Source organism: Falco peregrinus, chromosome 2 (assembly GCF_023634155.1).
Source record: "Falco peregrinus isolate bFalPer1 chromosome 2, bFalPer1.pri, whole genome shotgun sequence".
Taxonomy (NCBI): domain Eukaryota; kingdom Metazoa; phylum Chordata; class Aves; order Falconiformes; family Falconidae; genus Falco; species Falco peregrinus.
The window spans coordinates 5057802-5073100 of NC_073722.1; the positions used below are offsets into that span (position 1 = coordinate 5057802).

The 15299-nt window shown below is 39.9% G+C and overlaps 1 protein-coding gene and 1 long non-coding RNA gene across 24 annotated transcripts in view; one reads left to right on the forward strand and one right to left on the reverse strand.

Annotated features, from left to right (window-relative positions):
- LOC129783759 (uncharacterized) overlaps nucleotides 1–10480 on the forward strand; it is a 73873-nt gene extending 63393 nt beyond the window's left edge. The window contains exon 3 of the long non-coding RNA XR_008745618.1: nucleotides 10064–10480. This is a non-coding gene — a long non-coding RNA (uncharacterized LOC129783759). The remainder of the gene's footprint in view (nucleotides 1–10063) is intronic.
- SORBS2 (sorbin and SH3 domain containing 2) overlaps nucleotides 1–15299 on the reverse strand; it is a 231182-nt gene that overhangs the window by 10912 nt on the left and 204971 nt on the right. For 22 of the 23 annotated variants that reach the window (XM_055794870.1, XM_055794883.1, XM_055794873.1 and 19 more), the window contains 5 exons: nucleotides 13208–13296; nucleotides 10498–10544; nucleotides 9111–9225; nucleotides 8887–9015; nucleotides 6626–6829 (listed from right to left, as the gene is read on the reverse strand). In XM_055794870.1, coding sequence (XP_055650845.1) covers nucleotides 6626–6829; nucleotides 8887–9015; nucleotides 9111–9225; nucleotides 10498–10544; nucleotides 13208–13296 — 584 coding nt within the window. Of the gene's footprint in view, nucleotides 1–6625; nucleotides 6830–8886; nucleotides 9016–9110; nucleotides 9226–10497; nucleotides 10545–13207; nucleotides 13300–15299 lie in introns of all 23 variants that reach the window. The other variant, XM_055794884.1, reaches the window with a different exon arrangement.

Genomic DNA, 15299 nt, shown 5'->3' on the forward strand with positions numbered 1-15299 from the left:
TAGACTTCAAAAATAATCCAGGCTTGAAACAGTTTGAAAACAATAATTGAGCTAGAACTCTGTAATGACCCCTCTGACCTGCAGTTCTTCCCAGTGCTCTGGCTGCTGTGTCTGCAAGATGAGTCACCTCCCCTGGTTATTGTGTCACGCTTCCTGCCGTGCCCCACGAAGGGGAGCAACGCACTGCCCGGGAGGTTCCCAGAAGCAGAGCTTTAACACGGGCATTCCTTCTATCTATTCTCAGCTGGGATCAATATACCTTGCTCAAACAAGGGCAAGGAATATCAGCGTCACCTAAAATGAATTTGGGTGTAGATGAGGAATCTTATGAATTTTGTTGGCTAGGCTAAGCAAAACTTACCCATCAAAAGGACTGCACAACTGATAAATTACTCAAAGTTGCAGAAGCAAACGCGATACTGTGTTTTACCCCTTCTTTCAGGTGCAACATACCCAAGCCCCTGACAGATTCATGCCCTGGAAAGAACCCTTATGACTCTTCCCTACTTCAGGAAAAAAACCCAACAGATCTGGTTAACCTCAAGACTTCCTTAAGTCTATTATGTCTGGGTTTTCCATGTACACACACTGTAAGATGTGGTAGATTTTTAAAAAGAGTATGTTGTTGGGTTTTTTTTTTTTGCCATAAGTGTAATTATTACTTTTTCTAGGATAGGTTTGTTAAATTTTTTACATTATTTTTCTTTTTTTCACGAGCAAATGGACTCTCTGGAAGTCAGCATTGGAAACTGACTTTTATCTATCTGGAGCAACTTTCCAGATCTTGTTTTTCTGCCGCAGAGCTGCAATGCTAACACAAAGCGTAGTCCTGAAGAGGGAATAATCTTTGTTCACTCTCTGACTAACAGAATTGGTATTTAGAACATGACCCTCTGCAGTGGTGCTCTGCCGTGAAGTTTATGACTGTTCTCCCAGGCTTTCGACTGAAATTGAAAACACTTCAAATTAGAAACGTTTTTCAGTTTCTGTGTACTTGAATATGATTCTGTTTCTTTTGATTAAATAAGAGTCACTGATGTCCTGGCATGGATTTAAAACTGAGTTGAAGACTTTCCGCTTTCCTGTCACTGGCATCTCCTTAAGCTGTTTCACTTTATCATTAACGGTTATAGTTTTACCTTGTGTTTCATTTGAAGAGGGCCTGTCTCAATACTCCATGTGCTATGTTATTTAATATTAGTAAATGAAACAATACATCTGAAAATACCAAACTCAGCGTTAGCCTTGCAGTTATTTAATATACATGGAGATTTGCGACAATCCATACTCGAGAGGTGCAGTGACCTTTACCTGTGGGGAGTCTTTCTCCTGCTGACGTGAGGGTTTAGAAAGGAGAGGAGGTGAGAGGGAAGCAGTGGACCGGGATGTTGTAGGAACACAGTGAGAAGCTGGTGCCTTGGCAGAGGGAAATGGACGATCAGAAGAAGTGCAGAAAGGAGGATCAGAGTCTTCTGATGTTCCCACAGAAGGCAGAGCTGGCTTAAATGTTTAAGAAAAATGGGAAGCAATCATGCTATAAAACCAGCTGTGAAGGCTGTAAAACGCTCGACAAGGAGTTAGGTAACTAACCTGAACAGTGAGAAATGTGATGCTGCCTTTATTATTAGTCAGTCTACTTTTCTGGAAGAAAAATCTTCCCTCAGGAATCAAAACAAGTTGTCAATTCGTGGCTGTGAAATCCATGTGGATTTCACCTCTATTCTTATGGTTTTCTCCTGTGTTTTTCAGGTCAAGTAAGGGTAGATGCAGCCTACAAAATCCTTCTAATTAAATAGCTTCACACTTGGCCTAAAACATATTGTCCTAAGTATCTGATCTACATGTTTGCGTGTGTCAGCCAAAGCAACTGCCTGAACATACTGTTGAAATAAGTGCTGGTCAGACAAGCACCTCTTCTAAAACTGCCCAGGAGCCCCACGAACTGTGTAGCAATACTGTGGCATTTAATGGCTGCACACATTTGGGATAGTTCAGCGATGTACTGTCCCAACGAGGAACTGGGGAGGGCTTTAGGGGAAGCATTTGTTTAACTGCCAAACATAATCTGATCTGTTATTATTAGTCACATTCGCGTAACAGAGTCTACTATAAATATATCCGCTGGTGAAGTGACACATGTGAAGTACAAACCGCCGAGTGCCTGCGGGAGGCATGTCCCTTCCTCTGAAGGCTGCTTACAGCATTTGCTTGCTGGGGCCTCTGGCACAAAAGGGTGGCAAGCGATGGGCCAGTGAAGCAAACAGTTCACTGCCTTTCTGCATCACAAGCCTGACGGCAGCTAACAAGGACAGAAGGGAAAGGACCAGCAGAACCGATACACCACTGAACTTAGTGGTGTGTAAATGCCTGCTTCTGAGAGGGGGAAAATCTTTTTATCGACTGCAATAGTATAAAACCGTGCCTGTGCAAAATACAAACATGTAAATACAAGGAAAGGCAGAGAATAATTATACTGAGTAAGCTACCTGAACACAGAAGCCAGGTTTTCCAGAAATCAAAATACCTTGTCACCATTCGGTGAAGTGTATCCTTCATAGCATACCATGGAGTCTCCTCCACTTGCTATTGGGATTTCTAAATTGTCATGTTCCAGATCCTCCTCTATATAGAGTCTTGTCAGTTCTTCTGTTGTGTCTTGTGCTGCTCCTCGAGGCTTTGACTGACCCCCTATATTAACTGACAGATCTGCGGTATGGATTTCCTCTCGGTTTTCAGCAGTTGCAGCTAGCGCCCTGGAGACTGAGCCACCTTCCTGCGGCGAAGGGACGTTACAGATGGTGCCAACACGTTCACTTTCTCTTGTAGGATCTGACAAGTCTCTAGGTAGTTCAGTAACCGAAGAGTCAAGGATACCTCTCAAATCTTTACCCCTTCCTGGTTTGGTATTGTTGTCGGTATGCTTATACGCTATGTCGTGAGATGGGCTGGCTGAAGATGGGACAGAGGTAGATGCGAGAAAGGACAGAGGAAGAGCTGTAGGAGAGCTGAGAGAAACCTTTGTATTTGGAATAAAGTGCTCCTCCTTAACTTGGTGAATGTTATTACCTGGGGAGACTGCTACAGTCTGGGATGTTGTTAATGCCAAAGAATTGAGTTCTTCTAAGTCACAAAGAAAACTGTCTGGAAGCGGCAGAGCAGGTAAGATACACATGCTTGAAGGTGAAAAACCAACAGTCCTTGAAAACCAGTCACTAGTGTCAGCCTGGAGAATCTTTTGATCAATGTATGACCAAGAGGAGGAAAGGTGTCTGGGAAGTGGGGACAGTGCTTGGGAAGGCAACTTCAAAAATAAGAAAAACACGGGAATTTACATAAATAAATAAGCATGACAAAGAAGTAAGATATGATTAGAAAAGAAAAATGTCTGTGCCATCGTCTGGATTATAGAGTATCACTTCAGTGAGCACGGGTGTCTGAAATCATTACTAGATGAATCAGAGCAGCAGGAAAGACATCTGAAAAATGAAACCGTATCGGGTTCTGGCCTGGGGCTTAAATGTCAAACATGGAGACAGCTCTGAATCATTACATTCATGAATTTGACCTGCATTTGATCTGCTCAAGTTATGTTACTTATGGTGCTCTGTTAGTGAGCCTGTCACAGGTTATTAAATCATACAATTAATATTAATGTCATTTTCCCCAAACCACTACTGTTATTTTGAGAATAACATTTTCAGAAGTACACTTCAGGTGTCATTAAGTATTTCTTTTAAACTATAACAACTGAAGTAATTTCTAATTATCCTACTGTTAATACTTCTACTTTTTCTTAGTTTAAGAAACATCTTTAATATATTGCATACTTTTATTAAGGCATGAGCAGCTACAGAACGCTTTTTTATTTTCTCCCCAAAAGTAACCCTATTAGTTCAAAATCACACCAATATTTGTGAAAGGTACATTCAATTCTAATTGAATGTAGGCATCAACAATGCTTTTAAAGTAATGACAGCACAGTACACAGCAGTATATTTTGAGTACCATTACATAACATTGATTGAAGTATCCTTCTGGTAAAAGAAACGTCCTTTCGTAAGAATGAGAGACTGGTGAGTCATACGTACACAGCATCAGTAGATATCCATTGCTTCAGTAAATACTGAAAATGCATTTTTGTTACTATTAATCCTCAACATTAAAATTGAGTGAAAAATATTTTGAACTCATTGTTAGCATTATCCAGACTATTTAGATGTACATCTCTTTTAAGTTATCTGGACTACTTTAAACTTCTAAGTATTACTCTAGAATAGGAAAATAATTTCAAAAGACTAAATTAACGTCACGGAATAGGAAGGTTCATTTACTTACCTTCTGTTTGTGTTTTCTTGATGCAAATAGCTTTATTTTATGGTTAGACAAACCTTACTTACAGAGTTTTGTGTACCAAAGTAAATAGTATAGACCAATACAATGCAGTTTGCTAAAACAGAGCTAGGCTGTTACAAGCAATACTCTGTCTCTTTCCGTCACCCTTTCTTTTGAACAAGGCTCTCTAACCTGTGGTTTTAAGGTAAATAAAACTGCTGAGAAGACATCACCGTTTTTACTTTTCCATGGCTACAGGCTGCGCTAGAGCTAGAGATGGTCTAGACCAAGTTAAGGAGAGCAAAGCTTGCTCCTGACTTGAATTGCATGTTTATTTTTATTGCCATTAGGCCAGAGAAGTTTAATGCAATTGCTGTAGCAGCAGGGAGTGATATATGCTACAAACTGCAGAGGAATAGGAAAAGTGGATTCAGTGATTGTGGTAAACTCCAGAACATCTTCAGGACTGCTAAAGCCCTTCTAGGCAGTCAGGAACAAGATGTGTTCTTACACGGTATTGCCATTTCTGAATACAGCTGAACTCAGAAACGACATGTCTCTGTAAAAGTGTCAGTAGAGGCTTTTTTTTTCTTCCTCTTCTTTTTTTTTTTTATATTTTTTTTTTATTGACTTATGCTAGAACCTAGATGATTGCAGAAGTTTCCTCTGTTACAAAGGCGGCTTCTTCAAATTTTCTTCCCTATGTAACTGATTTAGTAATATCGAACTTAATAGTGGCAGGACAGTTTTGTCATCTGAATGTAAATGCTCTAAAGCATCACCTATGCTCAGAAGGGTTACAGGGGTTGCACAGACAGCAGCTTTAGCTGCAGGCTGCCTTAGAGACAAGCCTGTTCCACAGAAAACTGGGAGCGAGGCATCTCCAAACAGAGACAGCTCCGTAATGGAGCCCTAAGCTGCCTCATGCTGCTGACTGGCCCTCAGGAACCTCTGGATTCCTGTAGTAATAAGGGTCCCTAGCTGATGAACATCTCGGTCTGCAGCTACAGAATTTGATGCTACTTCAACAGTTTTGTTGGAATGGAAGAGAGAGGAGCTCGTTCTCTGTTGTGACATGTTCTGGAAAACCAGACAAGACCTGTTCTAGCAACTGTCCAAAGCCAGCTCCTATTGTTTACTCATAAGTAGTATTTCTAGAGACCACTGTTCTCTAAAAATGGTATCTTTTGGGAGCTCTTCCCAAAGCTGCAAGTAAACGTGGAACTTGGCTCAAAGCTGAAGCATGTAAATGAGCACCAATATACAAGTATATGAAAGAAGGGGAAAAAAAAACCCAACTAAAAAAACAAGTAAGAGATTAATAGCAGGGTAAGAAGTTTGTAACTACACACACAGGCCCACCACCCACGCTGAAGAGAGAAACACCAAAGCTAAAGAGGATGATTTAGAAAAGTTTCCATCCTGAATGTTCAAAATCATTGATAATACAGTAATGCTAATCACAGTTTGTATGTAGAAACTTTCTTAGTTTCCATTACTGCCAAAGAGGTTATGTTCCCTGCAGAGGTGATTATGAAATCTCACAAGTGGATGGTAAATTGGAATACAGGAATTTTTCTGCAACATCCTGTAGTATGATGTGTGATGGTTACATAGATTAGGAAGGAAAAGAATTCAGAACCTGTGACGGACATTTGGTGTGAAAAATTACAACTATAAAGGTCTGAATCCAAGTTCATTGCCAGTGTGATGACATCTGCCTCACTGCTAAATGAAACAATACTGTCGCTGCTGTACCGCGCCAAAGAACCTCCGTTGTACCAGCTTCTAGAGGGTGAACAGCAAAAGGGTGAAGGGACAGTACAGCACCAACGGCTGTTCGCCTTTACTTCGAAAGGCACGGAGCTGGTCTGGGCAAGCTGTGGCCCCACGCAGACTGCCCTCCTGCTTTTTGTGTGCTTACAGGACTGCAGGCTTTTAGGACAGCTGTGTCACGGGAGTATCTTCACAGCGCACTGTGAAAAGGCTGCTAGACGTATCATGAATGCTTACGTTCTGTCTAAGGCTCCCAATTACATTTTGTTCTGTTGGCTTGATTTTTCTGCCCACATTTTGCCTGACAGCTCAATAATGTGATAGCTAATGAAGAAAAGAGTACTCAGCTATTAAAATACTTTAATACCAATAATGCAATTACACCTATGCAGGAAAGAAAATGTAGTGTATTTAATGCAAAAAATAGGTATCACTTTATGTTACAAAAAAACCAACAACCAACCAACCCCTAAACCCACTCTAGGGCTGACAGCAAAGAAAAAAAAAATATCCTTACCTTCGTTGAACTTAAATGGTGTATTCTGTCACTAGAATAGCTTTGGGGTATTGGAGGATCAGGGTAGTCATCAACACTTTTTGATGCGTTCTTTTTGATGACTTCTACATAGGAAACAGGGAAGATGCCTTGTCTGTTGGTTCCTGGTATTTTACCTTCATACCAGTTTTGATCAACTCGCTTAAGGAGAATTACTCTGTCTCCCTGAAATGCATTATGAAAACGAGTTATCAGCAAATACATTGTAAATTACTTTTTGAACAGCAGATAGTATTTTAACACATTGTGGGGGGTTGACCTTGGCTGGATGCCAGGTGTCCGCCATGCCACTCTATCACTTCCCTCCTCAGCAGAACAGGGGGAGAAAATAAGATGGGTCAAGACAGGGGCAGTTTAATGAAGCAATAGCCAAAAGCGCATGTGAAAGTGAAAGAAACCAAAAGATGTTATTCTCCACTTCCCATCAGCAGGCGATGTTTGGCCAATTCCCGGGAAGCAGGGCTTCCATATGCATAGCGGTTACTCCGGAAGATAAACACCGTAACAAATGCCCCCACCGCCCCCTTCCTTCTCCTTTCTCTCGGGTTCTCTACCTGAGCAGATGCCATACGGTATGGAACATCCCACCGGTCAGTCTGGGTCAGCTGCCCTGGCTGTGTCCCCTGCCAAGACCTTGCCCACCCCCAGCCTACAGGTGAGGCGGGGGCAGGTTGGAGAGAGCCGTGATGCTGTGCCAGCGCTGCTCAGCGGCATCGCAACGCTGCTGTGTTGTCACCGCCTTTCTAGCCACCAGCACAGCACTGAGGGTGCTGTGGGGCTCGGCCAGACCCGGGACACGCCCAGAATTATTTTCCCAGCAGCGCTGTATCCCATCAGTCTTGAGCATCATCTCCATCTCTGCATTGCTTTCCTCTTTATAATAAACACGTATACAACTACCATTCCAGCAAAATGGACCGCTGGTCAGAGGGGAATCTCATGTTGTCTCCCACTCTTGGGTGGGAGATTAATATTTAAACTTTTCTAAGGAACATAATCTGTTTTGATAATTGGCCAAGCTACAAGCTAACATGTTAACTCTAATATGCAACAGTGAGTGCTATGAACGTTTTTCCTTAAAAGTGATAAAAATTAAACAATGAAATCCAAGCAAGTGCTTTGTTGTAAGTAAAATTGGAATAAGTGGAGGTAAAAAATTGGAAGAGAAGTTAATGGGAAAGATGCGTTTTTCCTGTGTAAAAAAAGATGGACAGTTGGTCACTCACTGGTTTTAGAGAGCTTAGCAACTGAAATGGGAAATATCAACTTTCTATTCAAAAATCTTCCCTGTAGTGAAACTTCATGAGCTACTCCCTTCTTTGTTTTACATGATGTGCTTTTTACCATATGTCCTTATGTCTCAAATCCTTCCCCATTAGTTTTGTGTTCTCTTGGGTTTCTGTAGTGGATTTGTGGAATACCCTAAAATTATCTTTAGCATGATGGAAAAAAAGAACAAGTTTCAGCGTGCAAGTTATCGTTTAAAAACAAATCAAAAGCGGGCTGTCAAGATTATGACCACCACAATAAGCACAAAAGAGAATTTTAAAAAGAAATAAATCGCGAAACTGCCCCCACCCCTAGCTCTCTAAGTTCCTATTCCTGATTTTTTATTTAGATCTCTCTGAATATTTACTGATCTCAAATGAGTGGAAAAACACCCATTACCTTCAGCGATGCTGGACTGGGCTCTAGGTCAGCATCAAAAACCTCTATCCTTAATTTTATTTCAAAAGAAAGACAAACCACTGAATAAATTCTATGAACTCCTTTTTTTTTTTTTTTTTTTTTTTTTTAAGAATTAAGAGTAAGAGGCAGAACTTTCCAGTGGATAATGTATTTTTCTATTTCTTCTATATTAAAACCCTTATCATGATAACTGTGACAGCAAGAAATAATTATTAAAAGAAGGAATGGATAATTGAAGTGAAAACTAGAAATTTAGGCGGGCACTCAGCAGATATTTGCGTATCTCTCATGTGCTTATCTACCACAATCCAGTTTACATGCACAACGTATTTAAACTATTTTCACAGCAGGTAGCTGTGACAGACCGTAAGCCAGTAACCCATTACGTTAGTGGTTTCCTTCCATGACATTGCTTTGTGCATAGCAAATACCGAATGCAGAGTGCACCACAGCACAGTATTTAGTTATACATTAATTCTGTGCAGCAGTAGACACTGTAATGGTATTTTGACAACGATAGTTCTAAACTGTACCTTTCTAAGCGATAACTCCACATTTGTGTCTGCACTGAAATTGTATTTGGCAATAGCTTCTCCAATCTCTCCAATCTGTACAGGGGGAGGTGGCCTGGCAGGCTGTGCTTTTTCGGGGGGAGAAAGTTTCTAAGGAAAAAGAGAAAACACAGACTTTCATCATTTTCATGAGTTTGTGGCCCTATTACCCAAAGTAATTCAAGGAATCAAAACAGAGAACAAACCTCAACATAAGAAATTGGGAATATTCCAACTCTTCCATGATGCTCACCCTCATACCAGTTTTGATCAATTTTCCTGAGGATATAGACAGTATCTCCTTTCTTAAAGGACAGCTCTCTGTAACAAATTTATTTAGATCAGATATTTACAGCTTTACATTTGAGTCTTACACCTGCATTGTCTCAGAGATCTTTACAGTTCAGAACTGAAACAGAATGTGACAACTAAATGTATGAAGAAAAAGTGTCACAGCTGTGGTACATTTACCAGTTGATTACACCATATAAAATGAAATGATTCCCATTCACGAATTGCAGGTACTAGCTTTAAGGTATAGAGGCCTGTTTGTATTGCTAGTTATTACCAGAGCACTTAGCACAGGGTCTGCATGCAAGTCTGATGTCTTTTGGCTCGCCTGTTTATGCTCTTAGGACAGGCAGCTGAAGGATATTTGCTGTTCCTTATGAAACCAGTAGGGAAAACTACAGAAATATATTCCACATCTCGATGGCCTGTAACTACCTTTATGCAGCAGCACAGCTTGGCGTGCTTCTGCTCTATGCATTTTTCTTTCAAGGCAGCTGTTCAGAGGCACGAAGAACACAGGATTATGTTCTCACCATTTCTGATATGCAGGGCCTGTGATAGGCTTAATGTTGGATACAAAAAAGGGCATTATCCAAATCATTAAGAATATTTTCAGATCCTGGCCTGGGAGTCCTTTACTGTATCATCCACTTGTTTTTTCCAGAGCTAATCTGCTGCTCTGATAATTCAGGCTGTGAGTTTTCTATCAGACACAGCTAATGTAATTCTAGTGTCGATGTCTGGCTATATCTAAAGATCATTTACGTGCCCTGGATCATCAAAGCAGCAGCAGGAATGAAATGCAGGCACTCTACTTCGACTCTCTCATATCCTAACGCAGTGTTTCCTGATTTTATTTTTCTTATAGACCACTGCGGTTTGCCTTGGTATGGGACATGTCACTCCTGCAGAGAGCCTGTGTATGTTAAGACAGACTGGAAGATGATGAAGCGTTATACAGAATTTCGATAAGCACACTATCTGTGGCAGTATTTTAAGCACTGTACCTTGTGTAACCTAAATAAAATTCATGACAAAGAGCATTCAGTGGGTCACCCTCAGGGATGCACAGCCATTCACGTGTTCAAACAAATACAATGGCGAATGTGGCGATTTAGGACATTTATATTACAAAGCAACTTCTCCCACAGTTTGCTGATGCACAGACTACCTGACAGCCAGCAGGGTCGTCTGCTTCCTCAGCATTTGCTGTTGAAACTGGCTAGAACAGCAGTTAGTTGCCACAAGTGCTAGAGTTTTCTTGAATCATGAATGCTTAAATGAACAAAAGTTAGTACTTACTTAGAAGTCTGAGCTTTAAAGTCATATACGGCTTTAGCTGGCAGTTTCTGAAAAGTAGGCAAAGTGATTAATACATTCAGGTAGTATTACTACATGGGAAACACGTTTCAGCCTTAAAAAGGTGACCCAAGACCCCAAAAGAAAAGGTTGTGTGCCTTACAGTGGTTCTTGCAGTAACAGGCAATTAAATATACAACTTCCTTTTTTACAGCAGTTAGGCATTTGGGCCTTAGTATTTTAAAAATAGAAATAGCAGCTAAATTTTAATACAGACTGCTTTGCAATTTTATGTTTAAGAGAACTACAAAAGTAAAAAAAAAAAAATTAACTAAATGCCAATGGGACTTGTAGGCAACTAGATCTGTAGGTACAATGGAAATTCACATGCTTAGAATTCTCTAGTCCTGTTAGAGATTAGATGCCTCTCCTGTTAAATTTGTTCTCTTCAGGCAAATTTCAACTGCAAACACTGCATCACATTTTATATGTATATGAAAAATTACTCTGACAGCTGGAAAAGGTTAGGAATATTTTAAATTTCTATAATCACGTTCATAGTTTTAAGAAAGTCTGAGAAACACAGTACCGGAAGTGATCTCCCGAGTCATTTGTGCAGCTCTCTTGCTATCACAGGCAATCAGATCATATCATTCCTTTCACATAGTTATCAAGTTCTACCACCGAGTATCTGTAAGCTCAACGTTGTCTCAAAAATAAAACTGTTAAAACAAACCCTACCTCTCCTCACCTGTGTGGTTGACACTTACATTGTTCTCAAAGCTGTCCTGAAAACACGAGCTGTGATCCGACCCAAGAGCCTCACTCATCTAGTGTCTGCCTCTGACAGGTAACCAGCACTAGATACTTCAGAGGAAGGTGCGAGAAGTGATTAGCAGTATTATGTGAGGGTATTTGGAAAAGTGATTTAGTTTTTCTCTGCAAGTACTGGCACAGATGAGACTGCTGCATTTTTAAAATATCTCCCACCAGGATACGCTAGTGACTGATGATGAGCTGATTATGCCATTTCTGAGAGATACTATTTGTAATGATGTAAGGGTGCACATCTTTTTTGTAAGACGAATACAAAGGGATACTTGTAAGTTTAGCATTTCACCTTTCTTCCAGGCCAGATGCTCTCGACTGGGTTCTCTCCCTTCTTGTCATCTAAAGGCTAGCGAATTTAGCATACCTAGAGCATTGTCTCTGCTATAATGAAGAAGTCCCCAAAGTCATTACAGGGATCCTGTCAACTTGCATTTTGTTATAGTCATACAATTTTCCATTACAGGTCACCTTCAAATAAGATAGCCTAAATTTTAAAGCATTTTTCTGTTCCCTGCTGTTGTTAAAAATAGTCTTTTAGATGGGAGGGGATATTCGTGTGTGTGTGTATGTGTGTATATATATATATATATATATAAAATGGTAGCTAAGCCTTTTTACTCTTTCCTGGTTTTGGTACAGCTGGTGCTGTAACTACTAAAGCAAATACTGTAAGAAGGGTTATTAAGAATATTAAAAGAACACCAGAGCTGATTAAATACAAAATACTTTGAAATGTACGAAACATACCAGAAACTGAAAAGCCTTCTTTCACCTTTTTAAATTACAGCAATCTTAATTAAGAATAGCTGGTAGTGTGTTTTACATATTTTCAAAATTGAAAGATGACTTTCAATGTCACAAAATCCTTTAAAAGGAACACACAATATGACTCCTGGAACGTTTTTAACCTCCGTTTTGTAATGAGGAGTCTTTAGTTGAAATCTGACTCTCAATGAAATTGCAGCAATATAACCATGTCAGTGGGGTGTAAGTGGATCTCAATTCAGATCCTGTAACCGGTTTTAACCTGTACCACCATTTAACAAGGTAGGTGGTCCAGAGCAAAAACTTAAATATTAGCAATTAAAATACAGTACTCTCTTATGCTGTCATTATTTTGTGCAATACTTAAATAAAAATCCATGGAAAATGTTAATAATCTATGGTCTGTAGACGTTGGTTGTACTTTATGATTGAATAAAATCCCTGAAGCCTGTTTGGAGAGCTTTTATTATTCTAGATTTAGAAATATTCTTAAGATCCTGAATGATATACTCTGCTTTTTGTGTGTACAGTTTTCAGCGATCTTAGTGTTCCTTTAAAGGTTGTATGCCTACTTCCATTTCCTCCTCCAAAGCATTAATATAAGCAATCACCAACTCTTACAGAAATCAGAGATCACTCTTAAAATAAGTGGTTTTGTCTAATGCATTAACAGAAGTGGTTTTGCTTTTTTGAAACAAAAATAATGGTGAAATACAAATGTTCTTTCTAAACGTTTTAAAATTACTGAGCCATTTTTTTTGTGTAACGCTCAAAAGAACCTTTCCCCAGCCATGTCAGCTATTCTTCTCTTCTCCGAACACCCGCTCCGGTCAACTTTGACAGAGCTTATCAATGACTAGTAAATTTATGGCCATATCTATTTAAACATAAATAGAAGACGCAGTTTGTGTCACAAAGCTTGATATTCTTTTAATTTCTTGAAGTACCATTCTCCTTAATGAAAAAGAAGGATGCTGTTCCATCTAATGATACGATAAGTAACTGTTCCTTTGGTCTGTGTCATTACAGTGTCTTAAAGCCAACAAAAATCTCATCTCAGATATGTTACCCATTTTCCATATGGATATTTCTGCATTATTTATTGTTGTTTTGCTACCTCTTTGTCTGTGATTCCTCTTCTATCCCTTGGAGTACATCGTCCCACACCAGTGAAAGCAGAAGAATAGCTTCCAGGAGGCTCCTGGTCTACTGAAAACAGAAATTATGTGAAACTACGGTAAATTAAACACCACCATTCAAATCTGTGATGCTGCTTGCTTTCGTTTAGGGGGGGTGAGGAGACACTGAAATCTATTGTTTTACCTTTAATGGACATGATGGCTAAAGTGCACCTTTAAAGAAAAAAAGAGGTAATAACTCTCAAGCAAAGGCTGTCCTCTGATCCACAGCAGAATAATGTATGATAGAGGATCGAGAGGGCAAAATCACACCTCGCTGTAGGAAGGGCTGCACCCCTACTGGGCCACACCGAAGACACGACAGCAGTACTGGGACTTCAGTCAGCTCGCATGGAACTGTTTCAGAATGTCAACAAACATAATTAGATGCACAAAACATGGTTAAAGCATGCTTCGATGAGAAAGCAGTGGAAAAAAATTGTTTCCTCCTCAGTGATCTATGATGCATTTCTACTTTACCAGGGGCACGTGTTAGGCAGCACAAAGGAATTTAAAAGTATGTTATTCCATAAAAACAACTCTGTATTGGAGTACAAATTATTAGTCACCAATCTATGTGGCAGATTTTCTCTAAAGCACAGTTTACTGTTGTTTGTTCCAGAATGGTATATTATAGGATGGTGAATACATTTTTTCAGTTTTAATAAAAATAAAATCAAAATCTTACACTCTTTATAGCTCTGCGAGTTGCTGATTTGAAACGAAAACGTAATGGAATTATTTTAGACCAGAGGATGAACTGGGCTGCCTCTCGACTACTCAGATTTACTGTTTTACTCTCCTGCTGCCACAGTGATACCTGCTAGTGGAGACATATGACCAATGTTTGTCTTCCTTTGACTTCGTTCACACAATCTGTTCTCACCAAACCCATACATTTCTAAAGGAGTACAAGTAGAAAAAAAAACGAACTGAAAGCATCCAATCCATTAGGCTGGGGTCTTACAGAAGAAAGATGTAAATGGTCTCCCGCGGGCCGCTGGCTAAGCCACAAAAACTTTGGGGCTATTAATTAAAAAAAAGTGGAGGCAAACCCCAAGATACTTGTATTATTTATGTCATTGGTTGCAAGTATGTCATCACCAAGAAGTATGTCACAGTACCAGTTCCGGACAGCCTTCCCGATATGTCTGTGAATGCGGATCTACGCTTACTGCATAAGCCCAAAGATAAACGCCTCCAAAGACATCTGTCCTTTTTTGTCTTTACACTCTAGTAGAAAGAGCCGGACAGGGGAGGGAAGGAGTGAAAATGCAGAGGCTTCAGGAAGAACAATTCCCTTTGTCTCTATACAGGTCCTTACGGAGTCAATGTTAGTAGCTTTCAGTGGTCTTTGCTATGACCTTGAAGTCTCCGTGTGGGTGGTGGCTGGAAGAGGCACACAGAGATCCAACAAAACATGAAACTCGATTAGAAGTAGAGCTCAGCCATGACTGGTGCTAATGGAAGTCAATGGAATATTCCGCTGTACTCATTCTCCACGCTACTTTAGAGATATTAACATTGACAGAGTGTACCACCTTCCTCATGCCAGGCTCCCTCATAGCTGCAGAGCTATTAGGAATCTGTTTTCACTCTGCACTGTGCATTTCCTTATTTTGGAGGACTGGAAAATTCTCATTTCTCAACTGTGATACGTGACCAGCGCAATTTCCAACACTTCAGTCTCACCATGTAGTACTGCCTGCCAGGGTAATCACACTCACGCCTCAAGTATGACCAATTCATTTCTGAACTGGTTTTATAGCTCTTTTTTTCGACTAAATTCCCTGTTCTCAATACATCTGTTTTATCTAGTTAATAAAAGACGGGAACAGCTTCAATTCTGATTTCTCTCGAAATACAAATTACTAGCGTGGTACTTGCAAAAGTTATAGAAATGCGAGATTAAAGGTAAGTGAAAGAGGGCTGATCAAATATCGCATAATTGACATATTAAAGGCATTCTCTCTTACATCCTTTTGTGATTTCAAGAATAGCTTTGTAATGTCATTAAATTCTCAGAGATGC